The sequence below is a fragment of the Montipora foliosa genome, chromosome 3 (assembly GCF_036669935.1).
Source record: "Montipora foliosa isolate CH-2021 chromosome 3, ASM3666993v2, whole genome shotgun sequence".
NCBI lineage: Eukaryota > Metazoa > Cnidaria > Anthozoa > Scleractinia > Acroporidae > Montipora > Montipora foliosa.
Genome location: NC_090871.1, coordinates 66,434,822 through 66,452,321, shown reverse-complemented (window position 1 = coordinate 66,452,321; position 17,500 = coordinate 66,434,822). Strand labels below are relative to the sequence as shown.

The 17,500-nt window shown below is 39.1% G+C and overlaps 1 protein-coding gene across 3 annotated transcripts in view; it reads right to left on the bottom strand.

The window, feature by feature from the left end:
- Positions 1-17,500, bottom strand: part of LOC137998032 (H(+)/Cl(-) exchange transporter 6-like) — a 24,108-nt gene that overhangs the window by 549 nt on the left and 6,059 nt on the right. For 2 of the 3 annotated variants that reach the window (XM_068844425.1, XM_068844426.1), the window contains exons 7-23: positions 16,858-16,914; positions 16,025-16,094; positions 15,837-15,904; positions 15,072-15,130; positions 14,862-14,908; positions 14,216-14,301; positions 13,903-14,016; positions 13,350-13,516; positions 12,857-12,947; positions 12,121-12,241; positions 11,171-11,321; positions 9,637-9,796; positions 8,130-8,236; positions 7,396-7,850; positions 5,628-5,758; positions 1,966-2,073; positions 282-407 (exon numbers count right to left, since the gene is read on the bottom strand). In XM_068844425.1, the coding sequence (XP_068700526.1) occupies positions 282-407; positions 1,966-2,073; positions 5,628-5,758; positions 7,396-7,850; positions 8,130-8,236; positions 9,637-9,796; positions 11,171-11,321; positions 12,121-12,241; positions 12,857-12,947; positions 13,350-13,516; positions 13,903-14,016; positions 14,216-14,301; positions 14,862-14,908; positions 15,072-15,130; positions 15,837-15,904; positions 16,025-16,094; positions 16,858-16,914 (2,118 nt within the window). Of the gene's footprint in view, positions 1-281; positions 408-1,965; positions 2,074-3,569; positions 3,665-5,627; positions 5,759-7,395; positions 7,851-8,129; positions 8,237-9,636; positions 9,797-11,170; positions 11,322-12,120; positions 12,242-12,856; positions 12,948-13,349; positions 13,517-13,902; positions 14,017-14,215; positions 14,302-14,861; positions 14,909-15,071; positions 15,131-15,836; positions 15,905-16,024; positions 16,095-16,857; positions 16,915-17,500 lie in introns of those variants that run through there. The other variant, XM_068844427.1, reaches the window with a different exon arrangement.

Sequence of the window (17,500 nt, the reverse complement as noted above, 5' to 3'; positions counted from 1 at the left end):
ACTTTCGATTTGTTTTTTACCACAATATTCAACGCCAAACAAAGTGTTTACCAGTAACCAAAATCATGACAAAAAGAAAGAGCAAGCACTTGTCTATAACTTTCTTGCAATATGATTGGTTTATTTCCCAAAACGAGCATTCCTGATTGCCTATTACATTGCGTGACAAATTGACACAAGCACGGTTGTCTTGACTCTTATCGACAGTGGCAAATTAGCCAATCAGATTGCGAAATTGCACACAATTAAGTGTAACAGTATGATTAAATTGTTTGCGTTACCTGTCCTTTGGTGTTGATTACTATTAAATGCCTCAGGCCCATTGTCCTAAACAAGTTAAAAACCAGTGGTACTGGGGTCCAAGGAAAAACCATGTATGGGCATGGGTTCATATAAGTGGTAACATCCTGGAAATAAGAAAAATGACATGTTGGTTACACCAGTAACTACCGGTAATGGTTTAACTGACAGACTGACTGGATGGTAAATGGCTCACTAAGGTTAGTGATATTATTCTATGCTCATCAATATTTGACTAGCCTGAGTGCCAGAGGAATTGACCAAAACAGAAAATGCCTAAAAATTCTGCGAGTTAACTATGTTTTTCACAATCTTTTAACGCAACAGTATGTATGAGTCAACATTCTTTTTGAGGCATGGATTTGTAAAAGAAATTATTCTCAAAACAATTATGTCATCATAAGGCCCTCCTTTGATACACTTCTCAAAAATAATATTATTAGTTCCATTTTTTGTCCACCAGAAATTCCATGCTACGGTTTACGAAAAGTGATGGGACATTTCCCATCCAGTGAAAACACTGCCTTTTCTTTTTGTTTCCTGATAGCTTTTACCTGTTTTTCACTGGCACTAGTTGCACAAGTGCTTTCTGATTGAAGTGACCTTAGATTTCCATTGAAAAAGTTACTTTATGCAACCTTTTTGTAGGGTGCTTTGACTAAAAAGCTTCCTTTAGCAACCAATGTCTTTCTGTAGTTAAATGCCACCCCCCCCCCCCCCCCTTAATTAGGCAGCCTTTACACAAACGCGGTTTCACATTGACATGGTCTCATGACTTCAAAACTGTCAAAATCGATGCAGTTTGGAAGTGTTTACACAACCGTTTTTGCCAGAAAATCAAAGTCGTGATGATATAAGCAAGCGCTGCACTACGTGCTAAATTCACCATTTATTGTTTAATTGAACAATTTATGTATTCAAATCGATGCGGTTTCGGTGTTCACATGACAAATGAAACCATATTAATATTGTTTTGAAAACGCTCCACTTTTGGCAGCGTTTTCCAATCAACTCAATTTCGCCAATGGTCTCAATCAGTGTCGTATAAAGAGAAGGCGTAACCACACCAAAAACGATGTAGTTACAAATGGAACTGCATTTGTGTAAACACCGCCTTTATAGTTCCATGTAATTCATTGAATAACCAATTTTACGATCTGACCTACATGACAGAAGCGACTATGAAAATGAATGATTAAGGAGTCAATGGCTGTCAGCCACGTGGGTGGCAGTCTAACTTGATTCACTAATTCTTATTAAATTTTATTAATTGAATAACTACACGAATGACCAACCTTATTAGGGAGTTTAATTAAGCATGTGACGTTTTTCAGCTGCGGACGGTAACAGGAAATAAACATTTCGCACGCCAAGACAGTAGTATCTCCCAGATTTTTAACCTACCAGCAATCGTCTCTAATGGAGCAAAGATAAAATATAAAGGTGGTTCCTAGTGACAAGACAAGTTAAAAGGGAAAACAGCTCACTTCTTGTTGCTGTCCATGGCTCAAAAATGTTACGTGCTTAAACTCCCTATTGACTAGCCTGACAGCTGGTTAGCTGAAAACATACTGTATGTCTGTCAGAATGTTTCAGTGATCGGCCTCACTGACTACTTGTTCAGTACATTCTACATGTACCACACAGATTAACCAGGACTCTCACCATAATCTTCTGCTGGTCCTCAAATTCAATGTGCAAATCATGAATGTCTGGAAACCTAGGGTAGTCTTCAGTCATACTTGCGAAATCCAACTCTGTACAGGTGAGTCTCTAGTGCGAATTGAAAGAATGTGAATTTAATTTAATGGTGATTAGTAATAATTATTGTGGAGGCGCGGTAGCCTCATGGTTAGAGTACTCGACTCCGGGATCGAGTGGTCTGGGTTCGGGTCCTGGCTGGGGGACATTAGGGAGCTTAAACACGCGCGTTTTTGAGACGCAGACGGCAACCGCAAGTGAGCTGTTTTCCCTTTTAATTTGTCTTCAGACAACCACATTTACATTGCTAAGTATCTTTTCTCCATTAGAAATGATTCATATAAAAATCTGGGAGACACCACTGTCCTGGTACGAGAAATGTCCTCTTCCGGTTGCCGTCCGCATCTCACAAACGTGCGTGCTTAAGCTCCCTATTGTGTTGTGCTCTTGGGCAAGACACTTTACTCTCACGGTGCCTCTCTCCACCCAAGTGTATAAATGGGTACCGGCGAAATGCTGGTGGTAACCCTGTGATGGACTAGCATCCCATCCAGGGGGGAGTATAAATACTCCTAGTCGCTTCATGCTACGGAAACCGGAGATAAGCGCCGGCCTGATGGGCCTTCTGGCTCGCAAGCAGTGACTTACTTTGAGTAATAATTATGCAGGGTGACCAGAGGCATAAAGGACCTTAACTCATTCACATCTAAGGTAACCTCATTTACGTGGAGCAAAATGGTCTTGCATTAGACCAAGTACAATTCTCGATCTCAGCTGGGAAAGGGTTCACTAAGGAACAAGCAAAAACAATGGCCCTGCACACCATGCATGTACGATTTATCTTTTCATATTATTTCCTTGCCATCAAACTCAAAAAATGACATGAAACGACTGAATTTGAGGTTACATGTATGTGCCTGGATGATGTGAGCATACAACAGTTTTTCCTTTTCTCTCTAATGATCAATGCTGTTTATATCAATTTAATTCCAGGACAGTTGACAGTCGATCATCAAAGAAATAAGAAAAGATACATGTATATATGTATCTATCCAATGACGTTCTTGGTAATAATAACTATTAGTAATAAAAGTGATTATTGTTATAATTATCATAACAATAATAATCACTTTATTTGAGTCTCAAGATTATTTAGCCGAGCGGGGATCGACTCAAGCCCATAACTATTGTGTGGGTTGAGTTTGTCGGTTCTCGATTCTGCTCTGAGAGATTTTACCCTGGGAACACCGGTGTTCCCTTCTCCTCAAAAACCAACATTTGATTTGATTTGTTCTGATTTTAGTTAGTTTGTAGTCTCTTCAATAATTATTAGAAGAGCACTCTTGCGACCACATTGATGGAATGTGAGTGCTCTCACCACTGCGCCAGTCCTGCTCCCCTCGTGCCCATTGACATTTTCGTTGCTTTAAATGTTATGCATCTATCAATGTTAAGCCCAACGGGGGACCCCGGGCATATGTGGGGCATTTGACCTCTATTGCCTTCCCCACCCTCGAGAATTTGACTAAGAATCTGGGTCCCAGGGTGGGGACGTTTGCTTTCTTTGCGTGGAGGAATTGGACCAAGTCACATTGTCCCACGTACTTGTCTGTGCGCAGGCCATCTTGGAATTGAAGTAGCGCAGCTAAAACGCTGAAGACGCCTGTTTTTAAGAGAGGTAAACACTTGTTTTTATATTAAATTTTATAAAAAAACACTACAAAGTCATGTACTTCTCACTACTCATTTTCAATATAAATTGATGGAACACCTTACTTTGTGGGGATTGTTGATATTAATTATCGACTCGCTTTTCATCAGAGAATCAATTAAGCATTGGAATTCTATCAAATATTTTCTTTCCATTGACTAGCAGAATGCCTCTCTTACAGATTACGAGCGCCTGTAGAACAGGGATATTATCTCCCCAAGGTGGGGATATTTGATCTGATTTGCCCGAATTTTGGGGCCCCACAGTGGGGATTTTGACCAAAAAAAAGTTCTGAAAAGTCAAATGCGCCACATATGTCCACATTGATAGATGCATTATAAGGAATGGTTAAGAAAACTAAGGTCTTGGCTGGCATAAATTAAGTCTAAACTGCAGTGAAAAAAAAAATCCACACTCTATTTAAGGTCCAAAATACAACTTTGCACCGTCCTTTACTTCTACAAATTTGTTACTTAAAATGGATCGTGTGTATTTTGTGCACCCCTCAACAGACATATCGACCGATACTCAACCGATATGTCAGTCGACATATCGACTGATACTCGACCGGTATGTCGGTCGACATATCGACCGACACTCGGCCGATATGTCAACCGAGATGTGTCGGTCGACGTATCGGTCGATATGTCAACCGACATATCAGTCGAGTAGAGGTCGATAGATCGACCGACACGTCGGTCGAAAATCGGTCGATATGTCGACCGACACTCGGCCGATGAGTTGACTATTTATTGTCGGCGGAATATCGGTCGACTGTCGGTGGTTCATCGGTCAACTGTCTTCTAATATAAGTCAAAAGCTTAGACTGTCAGTGTAGATATATAAGCTATAAGCATTTCATCCTTTTTTTGTCAACCTCAAAAATTTCTGAAGGCTTTAAGTTCGGATCAGTTGCCGCAAATTCAGTCATTGTTAAGCAAGACACACAAGTGAAATACTGCCAGACACACAAAATTTTACTTAAAGATTTTACTTAATTCCGGGTTAATTTAAAGATTTTTGCTGTCAAACTGCTTCAAATATATACTAGAGGGAAATCTTTCTGATTCAATTGAAACTAGATGTGTTTTGTCTTTCTGCCAGTCAAAATCAAAGTAATCGCGTCGATTTAGTTCGATTGGTTCAAGTGAGTTCCGTATTCTAACACACGAGTTCAATTAATCGAACTCACCGAAAATTCCAGCTCGATTACATACATACATGTATTTATTGAAGCTCCCCCATAGGGGCTTTTCAGCCACAATGTAAAAAATAATCATGAATAAAAATCACGTGGAAAATCAACATTGGGCTCGATTGAGTTCGATTGATTTTTGGTTCGCTTTTGTGCGATTGACTACAACGGATTTATGTAAAAAAGCCTCTGAGAAGTGGGGAGTAGATCAGGGATCTCTGCGCTGCTTGGCAGAAGTTTCTAACCTTGGTTAAATTACGTCTGCGACGCAAGCTACAGTCACCAAAATGCAAGCAGCAGTGAAGTATCGGCGGAACCTCGGTAGGCTATCGGTCGACATATCGACCGATACTCGACCGATGGATCGGTCAGCATGTTGACCGATATGTCGACCGATACATCGGTCGACATATCGACCGATAGGCTACCGATATGTCGGTCGATACATCGACCGACACATCTCGGTCGACATATCGGCCTAGTGTCAGTCGATACGTGGGCTGACATATCGGTCGAATATCGGTCGATATGTCGACCGACATGTCGGTCGAATATCGGTCGATATGTCGACCGACATGTCGGTCGAGTATCGGTCGATATGTCGACCGATATGTCGGTCGAGGGGTGCACAAAATACACATGATCCCTTAAAACTTCCCACTAACAGCAACTGTCATCCTACATAATAGTAATATTACTTTTACAGTACATATTACCAACCTCACTATTTTCAGAGTAAAAAACTCTCTTCTTTAGCAGAGTTACCAGTTGCGACCTGAGAATTATCCCATGGAACATTAAGCCTTGAGGTTCATTTTCCTCAGAGTGTCTTTCAGCACTGCCAGGAAAACCTGTGAGATGAGTTAAAGTTGTAACAATTAAAGTAGACAAAGTATTCTTTAAAGTGATTTGTGAGCCGTTGACAGGGTAAGTTTGCACAAAGGAGTGACCTGCACTGATTGCTATTGTGCCCAGTAACCCACTGTTCTTCTGAAGGCGGTCACCCCAAAACGCAGACTGCAGACCGTGCAGACCAGGAGTAAAATATGGCGTTACCCTCACTATCATTGAGAGCTAACCGTAAACAGGCCTGAATGTTATTTAGGCCTAATTCAGGCTAACCAAATTTTCATTTTACAGACGGTCTGCACAGTCTGCAGCCTGTGTTTTTCAGTGTCCCTTCTGAATGGGATCAACAAAATGTGCTAATTATTATTGAAGGAATAATTTGTTTCACTACTCTTAGTCTCTGGTTAAGGATGCCAGTGCATCACTTGAAACTCAGCATGGCATGATTACAAGCAATATTAGCATTGGCACTCTCTCTGTACCCTTGCCTCAGAACAAACTAGTAACCCACAAGACTCGTAACTTGATCAGTAGCACCAACGTTTTCTATTCTTGCCAAGGAAAGGAGGCCCTTAAGGCATTAAAAGGGCCACTCAGCATGCATTGATTAGAAGATTAAAAGATACCTCTGTATCTTGATACATATAACAATTATTCCATGAGCCCGAGTTGGATATGAAGTGATAAAATAACCAACGAGCGCATAGCGCAGCGCTTGTTTTAGTAAATTCTCAAAGCGGGTTTTGCCGCCAATTTTTATTTCCACAATAATTTTACAAAGCGTCCGGAAAGAACATCTTGGCGCACTATTTTCCATATGACGTAAAACTTCGCCTATTGCCTAATAGTCGGAGTTTTTTAGCCAATCAAAAAGCTAGAAATGCAATAGTCGGAGCTGAAAATTTACTAAAAGGAAATAGAGAAATAATATTATTATCCTTCCATTTATTTGGAAAATTTACGCATTATTGTCTCTTATAGACCCCTGACAATTTTGAAGCAAAACAAAGGATTATGGAAAGTATGTAAGACGAGAGCTACATGTAAGCTTGTCATTTTAGTAGCAAAACATTTGCGTACTGTTTTGTTGGCCGAATGTCAGTAACTTGTCGGTAACCTGTCGGTATTAAAGTCAAAGAAAGATGTTGGTAATCTGCTGGCCAACAGTCGACAGACTGTCCCTGGATGTGAGCTGTTCTTAACTTTCAGCAAAAATTCAAGTGGTTTCGGGCTGCAGGATTTGAACCCATGACCTGTGCAATGCCGGAGCAGTGCTATACCAACTGAGCTACATGTATGAAGCCACACAGTTGGCAGCAAGTCAATTTGTCGCATTCATGTGTTCCTGTGAAAGGATTCAATGAAAAAAAATGGATCATTTCTTTCACTGAGTCTTTTCATGGGAAATGAAATTATTTAATTATCTATTTTGTCTACAGCCCACACTTCAAATATCACAACAAAAATTCTCCATTTATTTTATTATTTATTATTATTGCAACTAATACTATAGCCTGCGAGCAAGCTCTCTTTCGGCTTTCGGGGTGGGGTGGGCGGGCGCCTGAAAGCCGAAAGAGAGTTTGCTTGCAGGCTACTAATACTACTGTTACTAATTTACTTAGTAATTCCTTTTGTTTACCCTCATCCTTAAAATGTATTCTCCTCATCCCTCTGTCAATAAAACTGGGCAGCTCAGGAACAGAGGATGAATCTGTTAAATAGTCTCTTTCACTTTCACTTTGAACTCTTTTTCTCTTTATATCCAGATGTTCATTCTGCAAAATTAAATCGGAACTAGTTCTACCCCTTTTGGGGCGTAACATGCGGTCTTCACCACTTGAAACATGCTGCAGCAACTTCTGTTCACTTCTTAAACTGGGAAGGGTAGAACTGCGGGCAAAACGCTCATTAAATGAAAAATTGAAGTTGCTTTGAAAGTTGTCTTCTTGAACATTATGTTGAACTGGTTTGTCAACAGTCACAACAGGAAACGCATTGTGTGCTGTAGTTCTCAAAATTCCAACAATTGAGTGGACCCTTGTGTGAGGATAAATGTATGACAAGCAAGACTCCATGATGTCAGATGCCTTTAATCTGTTATAAGTCAGAAAAAAAGTCACAGCATTAACAGTGGAAACGTACAAATAATATTATTATAGGAAGTGTAACAATATGGAAGGTTGTAAGAGGTGAAGGTTAATACTATGGGAAGATGCTGTGAAAAGAACCAAATGCAAGTCTGCAGTCAACCCCTTTGAAACATCTGATCTGCAGCCTTGTATGGTTTGGGAATCAAATTCTAGTGCTTACAGTAAAAGGAACATGACAGTGTATTTAGGAAGGGTAAAATCTGTATTCCCTATGTGTTCTCACCTGTACATTTCTTGAGGTACTGTCCACTCAAGTAGAGGAACACTTTTTAATTTCACATGAATGTCATAGAGTCCCTCATTAAAAAGATCTCCTGACCACTTGGCAACCTGGGTAAAACAAAAGGTTAGGAGCACTGAAATAAAACAATTTTGTCATCAATGGCTGAATTTAGTCAAGTAAGGATCATGTCTAAGACCTTTCAGTCTAGTAAAAATATACAAGAAAAAAAGTATTAAAAGGTAAAATTAATGTACTAAACATCACAGGAATTAAACACGCGTGTATCTGAACAGGATTGCACTTAAGAGAGTCCTTATAGTCATCTCAGAGATTATAAAGCCATCTCCAGTGAAGACAGGACAGAAAACAATGCACATTAACCCATTGACCTTTGACCACTGACTTTATTTAATAGATTTTACTCTGTCTAATGCCAGATGATTTTTACTCATCAATGGGTTACAGTTCAGGAGTCACTGGGTTAACAACCTCTACATCGACGTCCTCTTTAACTCATTGACCCCTGGGAGTGAGATTTAATCGAATTTTACTCTGCAACACCAAGCGATTTTACTCGTCAATGAGGGATGGTTCAGGAGTCAAGGGTTAGAAGCTGAAACTTACGGTAATTTGTCTAGACATCCTGTAGTACTCTTTGTACAGTCATATTACCAATCAAAAAGGCGCACCAGTGGCTCAGTTGGCTGAGCACCGGGCTGCCATGCGGGAGGTTGCAAGTTCAACTTAGGCTGGACCAACACTCAGGGCTTTAAGATAACTCAGAGCAGAAAGTGTTCCCTTTGTAACCACACCCGCAAATAGTTAGACTTTCAAGTCTTCTTGGATAATGACTATAAATCATAGGCCCCGTCTCGCAACCTTTCCTGTTTGTCTACACTGTGGGACGTTACAGAACCAACACACTTTTCGTGAAGAGTTAGGGGAGAGACCCCAGTGTTGTGGTCTGTCCTCTTGTCATACATGCATGGGTTGGGTGGGTGGGTGGGTGAGATCAAAAATAATATGGACTGATAGCAGCTGCCTGAGGCACCTTTACAAGCTGAAGCCCAATCTCACCCTACAGAAAGAATAATGTAAACAGTCATGAAACTTTGTGATATGTTCGGTATAATTTATAAATCCTAAACCATAACCAAAAAAACAAGGCTTAATTAATTAACTTGAAAAAAAAAAAAGGTACATGCGAAACATTAATTTTTATCTTTTTTTGTCAATAAAGGATTAGGATCCCAAAAACAAGAGAGACAAACATGCAAAATACCAGAGAAAAACGACTTTTAAGAGGTTTTCTGTAGTGCAATTTTTTCTACACTGCTCTGTATGCATCCATGGTTGTTTGTCAATTGAAATTACCTGCAAGTGCCTTTATTAAACAGCAGCAGGCCTTTCAATTAAAAAGTGCATTTTAAAAAGAACAATTATTGTAAAATTCTGCATGTCAGACAATTTTTTTACAAACGATTTCTATTTAAAAAAATATACGAACCATTAGTGTGATCATGATAGGCAAGCCATAACTAATTTCATTTGTTGATTCTATGAGAATCACAGTCAAACTAATGGTCATCCGCACAACTCCACCTAAGAATGATGCAGCACCTATCAGTGCAAATGTTCCATGATAGGTGTGCTGGTAACCAAGCATCCTGCAATAAAAATCAATTGATACAACTTAAAATATTATTACTAGTAGTGAACTGATCCATAACCCATTCAGGGCACTATGCATGAGCCAAAAAATTGGCATATATTAGTGCCAAGTGACTTATCAGTTGGCTGGTGCCTTAACTACTGAACAATCAAAATAATGGCTTACCCAGTCTTAAGTGGGAAGCACGGCGGCCTCATGGTTAGAGTTGTCGACTCCAGATTGAGTGGTCTGGGTTTGGGTCCTGACCGGAGACATTGTGTTGTCTTCTTGGGCAAGACACTTATTCTCACGGTGCCTCTCTCCACCCAGATGAATAAATGGGTACCAGCGAAATGCTGGGGGTAACCCTGCGATGAACTAGCATCCCATCCAGGGGGGAGTAGAAATACTCCTAGTCGCCCATGCTACGGAAACCAGAGATAAGCCTGATGGGCCGTCTGGCTCGTAAGCAGAGACTTAACACCAGTCTTAAGTAACAAAACAATGTACAGAAATAATCATATTTTAAATAGTTTTGATTGCACCAAGTCGTCTGTTGGTCAACAGTCGGATACCTGCATTTATAGCCAATGCATTGATGGATTGTGGTCTTATTACCATCATTTCTCTTAAATTTATTGCAGTGCTTAGTGCTCACAGATGAAATCAACTTCCTTAGGTCAAAAAACATAATTATGACAAGGATGGCACTTCAGTCAGTAGAGATTCAGTTAAAATCCTCACCTGTTTGTGGATGTATTGCACTTTCTAATAAGTAAGAAGTAGTTTTTGCTCTGGACTGCACTTCAGAGCCCTTTATACAGCCATGCTGCTTCATCTTAGGGCATTCAGGGAATGTGCTCCAGGTATCAGCACTTATAATGTTCTAGGTAAAGTCCGCTAGGAGCCTAGAAGGCCCACCAGGCTGGCACTTACACTGTATCTCCGGTTTCTGTAGCATGAAGCGACTAGGAGTATTTCTACTCCCCCCTGGATGGGATGCTAGTCCATCGCAGGGTTACCCCCAGCATTTCGCCCGTACCCATCTATACACTGGGGTGGAGAGAGGCACCATGAGAGTAAAGTGTCTTGCCCAATTAAGAACACAACACCATGTCCCCGGCCAAGACCCGAACCCGGACCACTTGATCCAGAGTCGAGCACACTGACCATGAGGCCACTGCGCCTCCCACATAATGTTCTAGCTGATGTGTAATTCTTTTGTGAACAAGCACAGTGAAACTGTAATTTCGTTTGAAACCCGAAGTGTCTAAGGTAAAAGGTGAAGTCACACAGGAGATGCTACTGGGCTCACAAAGCCGGAGCTGGATCATTCAAAATGAGGTAAAATCATCTGACAAAACTTCTATTTATTATTAAAAATTTATACCTGCATAGTTCTCCTACAAATCTGCCATATGCTGCACCACATAGCAGGCAAGGTACAAACAACCCACTGGGAACACTAGCCCCATATGTCCAACAGGCCAGGAAATAAAAGCAGATGAAAAATATCCCCAGTGATGTCAGACTGAACTCACCTAGAAGAAACTAATCTCGTTTAATGATACTTGACAGACATTAAAAATTAAATTTACATTCAGAGGAAGTCACATACTACAGTACATTTTCATTATGCAGTCCCTAAATCTTTAATTTTGTAGGCACTGCTGACTGCTTTTCTTGTTCCTTTACCACAGTTTAGTTATACAAATAATATAGTTATAGTTATAGTTTATTGAAGCCTTCAAGCTCAAGAGCTGAATTGGATGAAATCAAGTAAGAAAAACTACACTAAAATAATGGTCTATTGGAAATCTATTTACACTGTAAAAGAAACTATTCTTTAACCTGTTGGTTTTACATTTATAACAGGAATATAATTTTTCGAGCTTCTAAGATTGAAACTTACATTAAATTTTGTTTAATTCAGGTAAAGGATTGTGTAGCTTATGGTGCAGATTGTTACTAATTTCCTGGAATATTCTAACAGGTTGAGCTTGTCTCTGATCGAAGAGATCATTGATTGGTGAAGGGACTAAAAATTAATCCATCTCTTATTTACATGTAATACTGTTGTTAAAACTCCTCTGGAAGTAAGTCCATTATTTTGGAGTTTAAAAGGGACGTACCTTTCTTTCATTGTAATCAAAACTGTTTCAAAGAGTGTGAACAAAATAGATCACAAAAATAAGCTGAATGTACTGCCACTGAGTATTCAAAATAGTATAGCAAGTGACATCATGAACTTCATTACTGAAGAAAGAACTAAACCTTGACAGAACTTTTGGGTCTTGGAAGCTCAATACTGATGCAAAAATGAAATCAAGAACGGTTTACCATCCAGATGAAAAAGCTGCCTTATAGCCGATTCTTGCGAAGTGAAGAAGAGGGTTGCCATATCATTGTATTCTCCTTTCTGACAAAAATAGTCTTTAGTATCACTGGTATTTCTGCTACCCTGTAAAGAAAGTATTACGGTTACCAGTACCACTAATATTACTCAACCAGAAAAAATTATCAAAACATCAGCTCACAGATTGTCAGACCTTACGGTACTTAATTTAGAGTACCTTCACCAACTAATTTGATAAAACCAAATTTCCATGTTTCACGGCCCCACCGACACAGCCCCGGTCTTTCTAGAAACTTAACCCCTTCATTTGACTTGATTTTCACTCAAATCACCACCAGCAAGAAATTAATAAAGGTTGTTTGGAACCAGTCTCTTTGATGAGATCTCATTGCAATTGCCCCGTGACTATGCAACATAAAAACCAGTTAAAATGGGCAGTTTCTATATAATCTGAAGAGCCAGTTAACTCTATAAATAATAAATTATTATTATTATTATTATTATTATTATTATTATTATTATTATTATAAGTGCTCTTCTTAATTTAAAAAAAAAAAGCCAGTGGTTCCAATAAGTGCTGGTTCCAATAAGTGCTCTTCTTAATTAAAAAAAAGATATTATTATTATTATTATTATTATTATTATTATTATTATTATTATTATTGTTGTTGTTGTTGTTGTTGTTGTTCAGCTAAAACAGAGCTCTTCAATTTCTCTTACCACAGGGAGTGTCTTGCAATATGCAAGATAAATTGGACTAAAAAATGCAACTGAGGTGGTAATACAGGCCACCAGGAGAACTTCAAGAATCCTGTAAATTAAAAGGGAAAAATCCAAACTGAGTCTCCCTTTTTGAAGACATCAACACACACCAGTAACCTTAAAGGCATTTTCATGATGTCGAATGAAAAAGTTCATGTGATCCAAGATGAGCTGATTCATGTGACAAAAATGTTCTTGTAGATTGCCTGTCATTATCATTATCAATATTTCCCTCAATTTTTATGTGCATGCAATTGCCAGCATACTTCACGACTTTATATAATCCACTTTTGCATAAAATTAATGACAAGTCAGAGATTAATGACAAACAATGCAATGTTTTTCATTTCCCATCACAATTAAGTAACCAAACCAAATTATCACTCAAAGTACACGTAATTGAGGGAAGAATGTGCACAGTGTTTGAACACAGCATGGATTTAATACCTACCTAACATATTTGGGACGTAAATTGATATTCAAGAGGCGATGCACAGTCAGATGCTTGTTGAGTTGATTGAACCACGCACCAAGCAGGCCACCAACAAAACCCATACCAATGAAGATAAGTAGGTCTTGAATATTCCATAAGTTGCACTTCTCAACTGCTTTACTGCACTTCACAAAATCGAAAACACAGGCTTACATGTATTTTACTAACTCCTGCTTAAAATTTTGGCCTTTGATTTTTTTTTAAGCATCAAACTATAATTCTTTTTTGGCTTTAACAACTGTTACAGTACTCAAGTTTGTCATGCACCTTTTGTGGGAGGAAATGTGTGTTGATCGGAAGTGCAAGCGAAAAAAAACAGTTGATGCAATCAGTAAAGTATAAAGGTCGATTGAGCTAAATATTAACAACAGTTACTGTTATGGTAACAGTTTATGCTATGGTAGAAACAACTGGTCATTTAATGGTACATGTAAATCAAATAAACTGAACAGAAAAAAATAAATAATTCAGCCTAGCTATTTTAGAGTGATTACGATATTGTTGTACTCACACTGAAGACTCCAAAGCTAAGCAAGCCTGGCTGATTGAATGATCCCCATTCATAGCCGAGAATGCCAGACAAAAAAAAGTTGAGCGTAAAGGTTGATGCCATAGAACAGAAGAACTGGAAGTGTAAAAAAAAGTTAAATAAATCAGTAATGACTGGAATTCAGGATGATTTTTGCACTCAAAATAAGCAACATACTTAAGCTGTTGTAGTTTTCTCTAAAATTTTTACTTAACAAAATTAATGGCCATCTTTCAAGATCTGAAAGTCTCTTTTCACCCAATCTAGATTTTAACTTTGAACTGCAACAACTTACACTTCTCCATGTTAGTGCTTGATTCCAAAATGAGCTTCCTTCTTCCAAACTGAATAACACTCCCCCAATTGGAGCACCAAATGCAGCTGAAAAAAATAACAGCTATAAAATAATTATAATAGACAGACCATACTGTAACAGTTCTGTGCTCAGTTACCAAGGCTTAGAATAAAAGAGAGGCTGGAAATGACCTTGTTTTGACTCAAACCTCGCTGCTAAATTCTTTAATGTAAAATAGCAACTCGTTAGCATAACAACAACAAGATTTACATATTAATAATTATTAAAGCAACAAGGTTTGTATCTAAACAAGGTCAACTCCAGCTTCACTTTTATTCAAAGGCCTGGCAACTGAGCAAAGAAATGAAAAATGGTCTATTCTGCCTTGAAAACATGTCGTTGAGTAATGCTTACATGCACAACTCCCCTCAGCGGCTTTTAAATTTTAAGGGCTAATAAACAAATTTAACCTACATGTAAACCGGCCTAAACCGGGCATACTTTAGTATTTTACTCTGTCTAACGCCAGACGATTTTACTCGTCAATGGGGAACCCCCAGGAGTCAATGGGTTAAAGAATTGATATTAAACAGACACAAGAGATCCTTATGTACCCAACCCCCCCCCCCCCCCAGAGTTTGATTACCTGCCACCCCAGCCGCTGCTCCTCCAGACACAAAATCTCTCTTCTCTCTGGAAAGGAGACAGTTAAAAGATAATATTAGCCCCTTAGATCTTGTTTATCCTGTCCCAAAAATTTAGAATTAAGGAGTTATCATCAAGGAAACAAGAGTACTCACTACAGTTTTTCATTCTATAGTAGAAAATATTTTTTATAATATGCAATTTTTAGTACCTGTCAGTTCTGAAGTACGGAAAATTGATCTTGATTCTTCTAAAGGCAATACTTTGAAACTGTGGCAAGACACACCAAGAAAATTAAAAAAAGATGCCAGCAGATATAAAAACATGCATTGGACATCTTCATTGTCACAGTTGTCATATCATCATCATCATCAATTCATAATTACTATTTGTCACTTCATCAAGTTTGCATTAAATTTGAATGCATCGTGAAACACCAACACTTCAACATCAGTCTATCAAAATCATCAGAGGCATTGTCATACAAAGGCAACTAATGCATTAGATGGCCTCTGTTAAAACAAGACAGACACTACAGTGAGTGTCACAGCTACATTTAACAGAACCTGTTTAGGCTGAGACAGGTGGAAGATGACCAGAAACTACTGGTACCTACCTAAAATAGAGGTTTACTAAGCCTGGATCTACGTATTTCTAATGAATGCCAAATAAATCTTTTACTGAATGAAAGTATGTAGAGCATAATCCATTTGACCTCAGCCAATAGGAGTCCATCCACTTGGCAAGGACATTGGTTTAATTAATAGGTCTTAACACAGATAAGTCGTGCCGCATGCACACAGAATGACAAGAAAGTGAAATGAGTATTAAACATAAAAAACATGGGCCGACTAGCCAGGTCCCCATGTTAGCTGAGGTCAAACGGATTTTTCTCTAATACATATGTTGTGGACAGCTGAAGACACTAAAAGTTTGCTCCTAACAATCAGCAATACCAATGTTTGTCAAACAATACCTGAGGTAATCCTGCTCCAATAATTGCACCACTGTGAATCATTGGACCTTCCTTCCCAACAAATAAACCTACATTTAACAGGATTGGGATACATGCAAACATAAGAATAATTAATAATTAAATTGCTCCAAAAAATCCTTTTCAAAACCAGTCAAAGAACTTTGACAGAACAGATAACTGAATCCTACCTCCAGCAACACTAAATAGCACACCCACTGCTTTGCAAACCAAGGTTTTAAATCTCACCACATGAGGTACCTACAGCAGAGTATAAAGGGGAAGAAAAACTCAAAAGCTCACTTTTCGTGATGAGTGTTTGGGCCTAGCCTGCTTGTAGGGGGTAATTTGTATTTCGGTCGCCATATTGCACTGGTGGAAGGCAGAATACCTGGGACGAGTGGGGAAAGTCATTTTGGTCACCTGGCCCAGGTCTATCCCATGTTCTTCCAATAATTAATAATTAGTGGCGTCTGATATGTGTTTCGTAGCAACAACAACATCTACCGCCTGCTAGCAGACTAGTTTGGGCCTAATTTAGAATTTCAATTTTTGCTTTGCTTGTAAAGTCTGTGAGTAAGACATCTCATCATAACCCACATTACACACTGTTTTCACAAAATGACAATATTGAACTGCACTCCTTACTGCACTGACCATGGATACTCAGGGACAAAAAATTCCAAATGACAGGTTGCCAACAGGTCACCAACTGTCGGCCGACTGTTGGCTGACAGTCGGCCAACACTTTGGCCTCAAAAATAACAAACTGTTGGCCAACAATTGGCCGTCTGTCGGCCGACCGTTGGCCGAAAGTGGGCCAACAATTGGCCGACTGTCAGCCGATAGTTGGGCAATAGTCGGCCGATTGTTGCCCAACTGTCGGTCGACTGTCGGTCGACTGTTGGCCCACTGTTGGCCAACAATCGGTCGACAGTAAATTTTGGGAATTATTCTTCACTATTACCAGTTAGGCAAAACTGGGAAGTTTCCCTCCTAATTAGCTTCTTTGGTTCTTACCAACCTTAACACCATTCAAGTAACACTTTATTTCAGGAATTCCGCTACCAGCTGCGACTGGCTGATTGGAAAAAAAACCATTGTTATTAAAGAGATCTATTAACTACACGTAATTTTGAATGGCTCAAACAACAAACTTCAATTCAACAGCAAATCATGTGCTTTGCAGGATTTCACAAAAATGTACCTGTAGATTTAGTTTTCTGTCACTATCAATGTTGAATGGTACATAAGTATATGGTTATAGTATTGATTAATGACAGAACAGAACAACACCTGACAGCAACTGTTAAGAATACTGAACTGTTCAGAGTTTGCTAGTGCAGCCAAGAAGATGAACCAGGGAGTACCAGGATCAAATTCAGTAAGTGGTCAGAATGGGTCTCGATCGAAACGAGGATTGACTCCAGAATTCTCAAGACAACAGCCCCTAACCAATGGGCTGGGTGCACTGCCTTGTGAGATTGGCTGATATGAGACGAGTGTAATGTGAAGTGCTACATGTAAGTTTCTACCCCGTATGAACCATGTGAGCATTAGCCCTACATATGGGGTTGAAACTTAGCACTTCACAGTACACTCTATTCAGTTAAGTCTGTTCAAATATATTAAATGCTACACAGCCAACCTTTGCAAAAACGTAATCC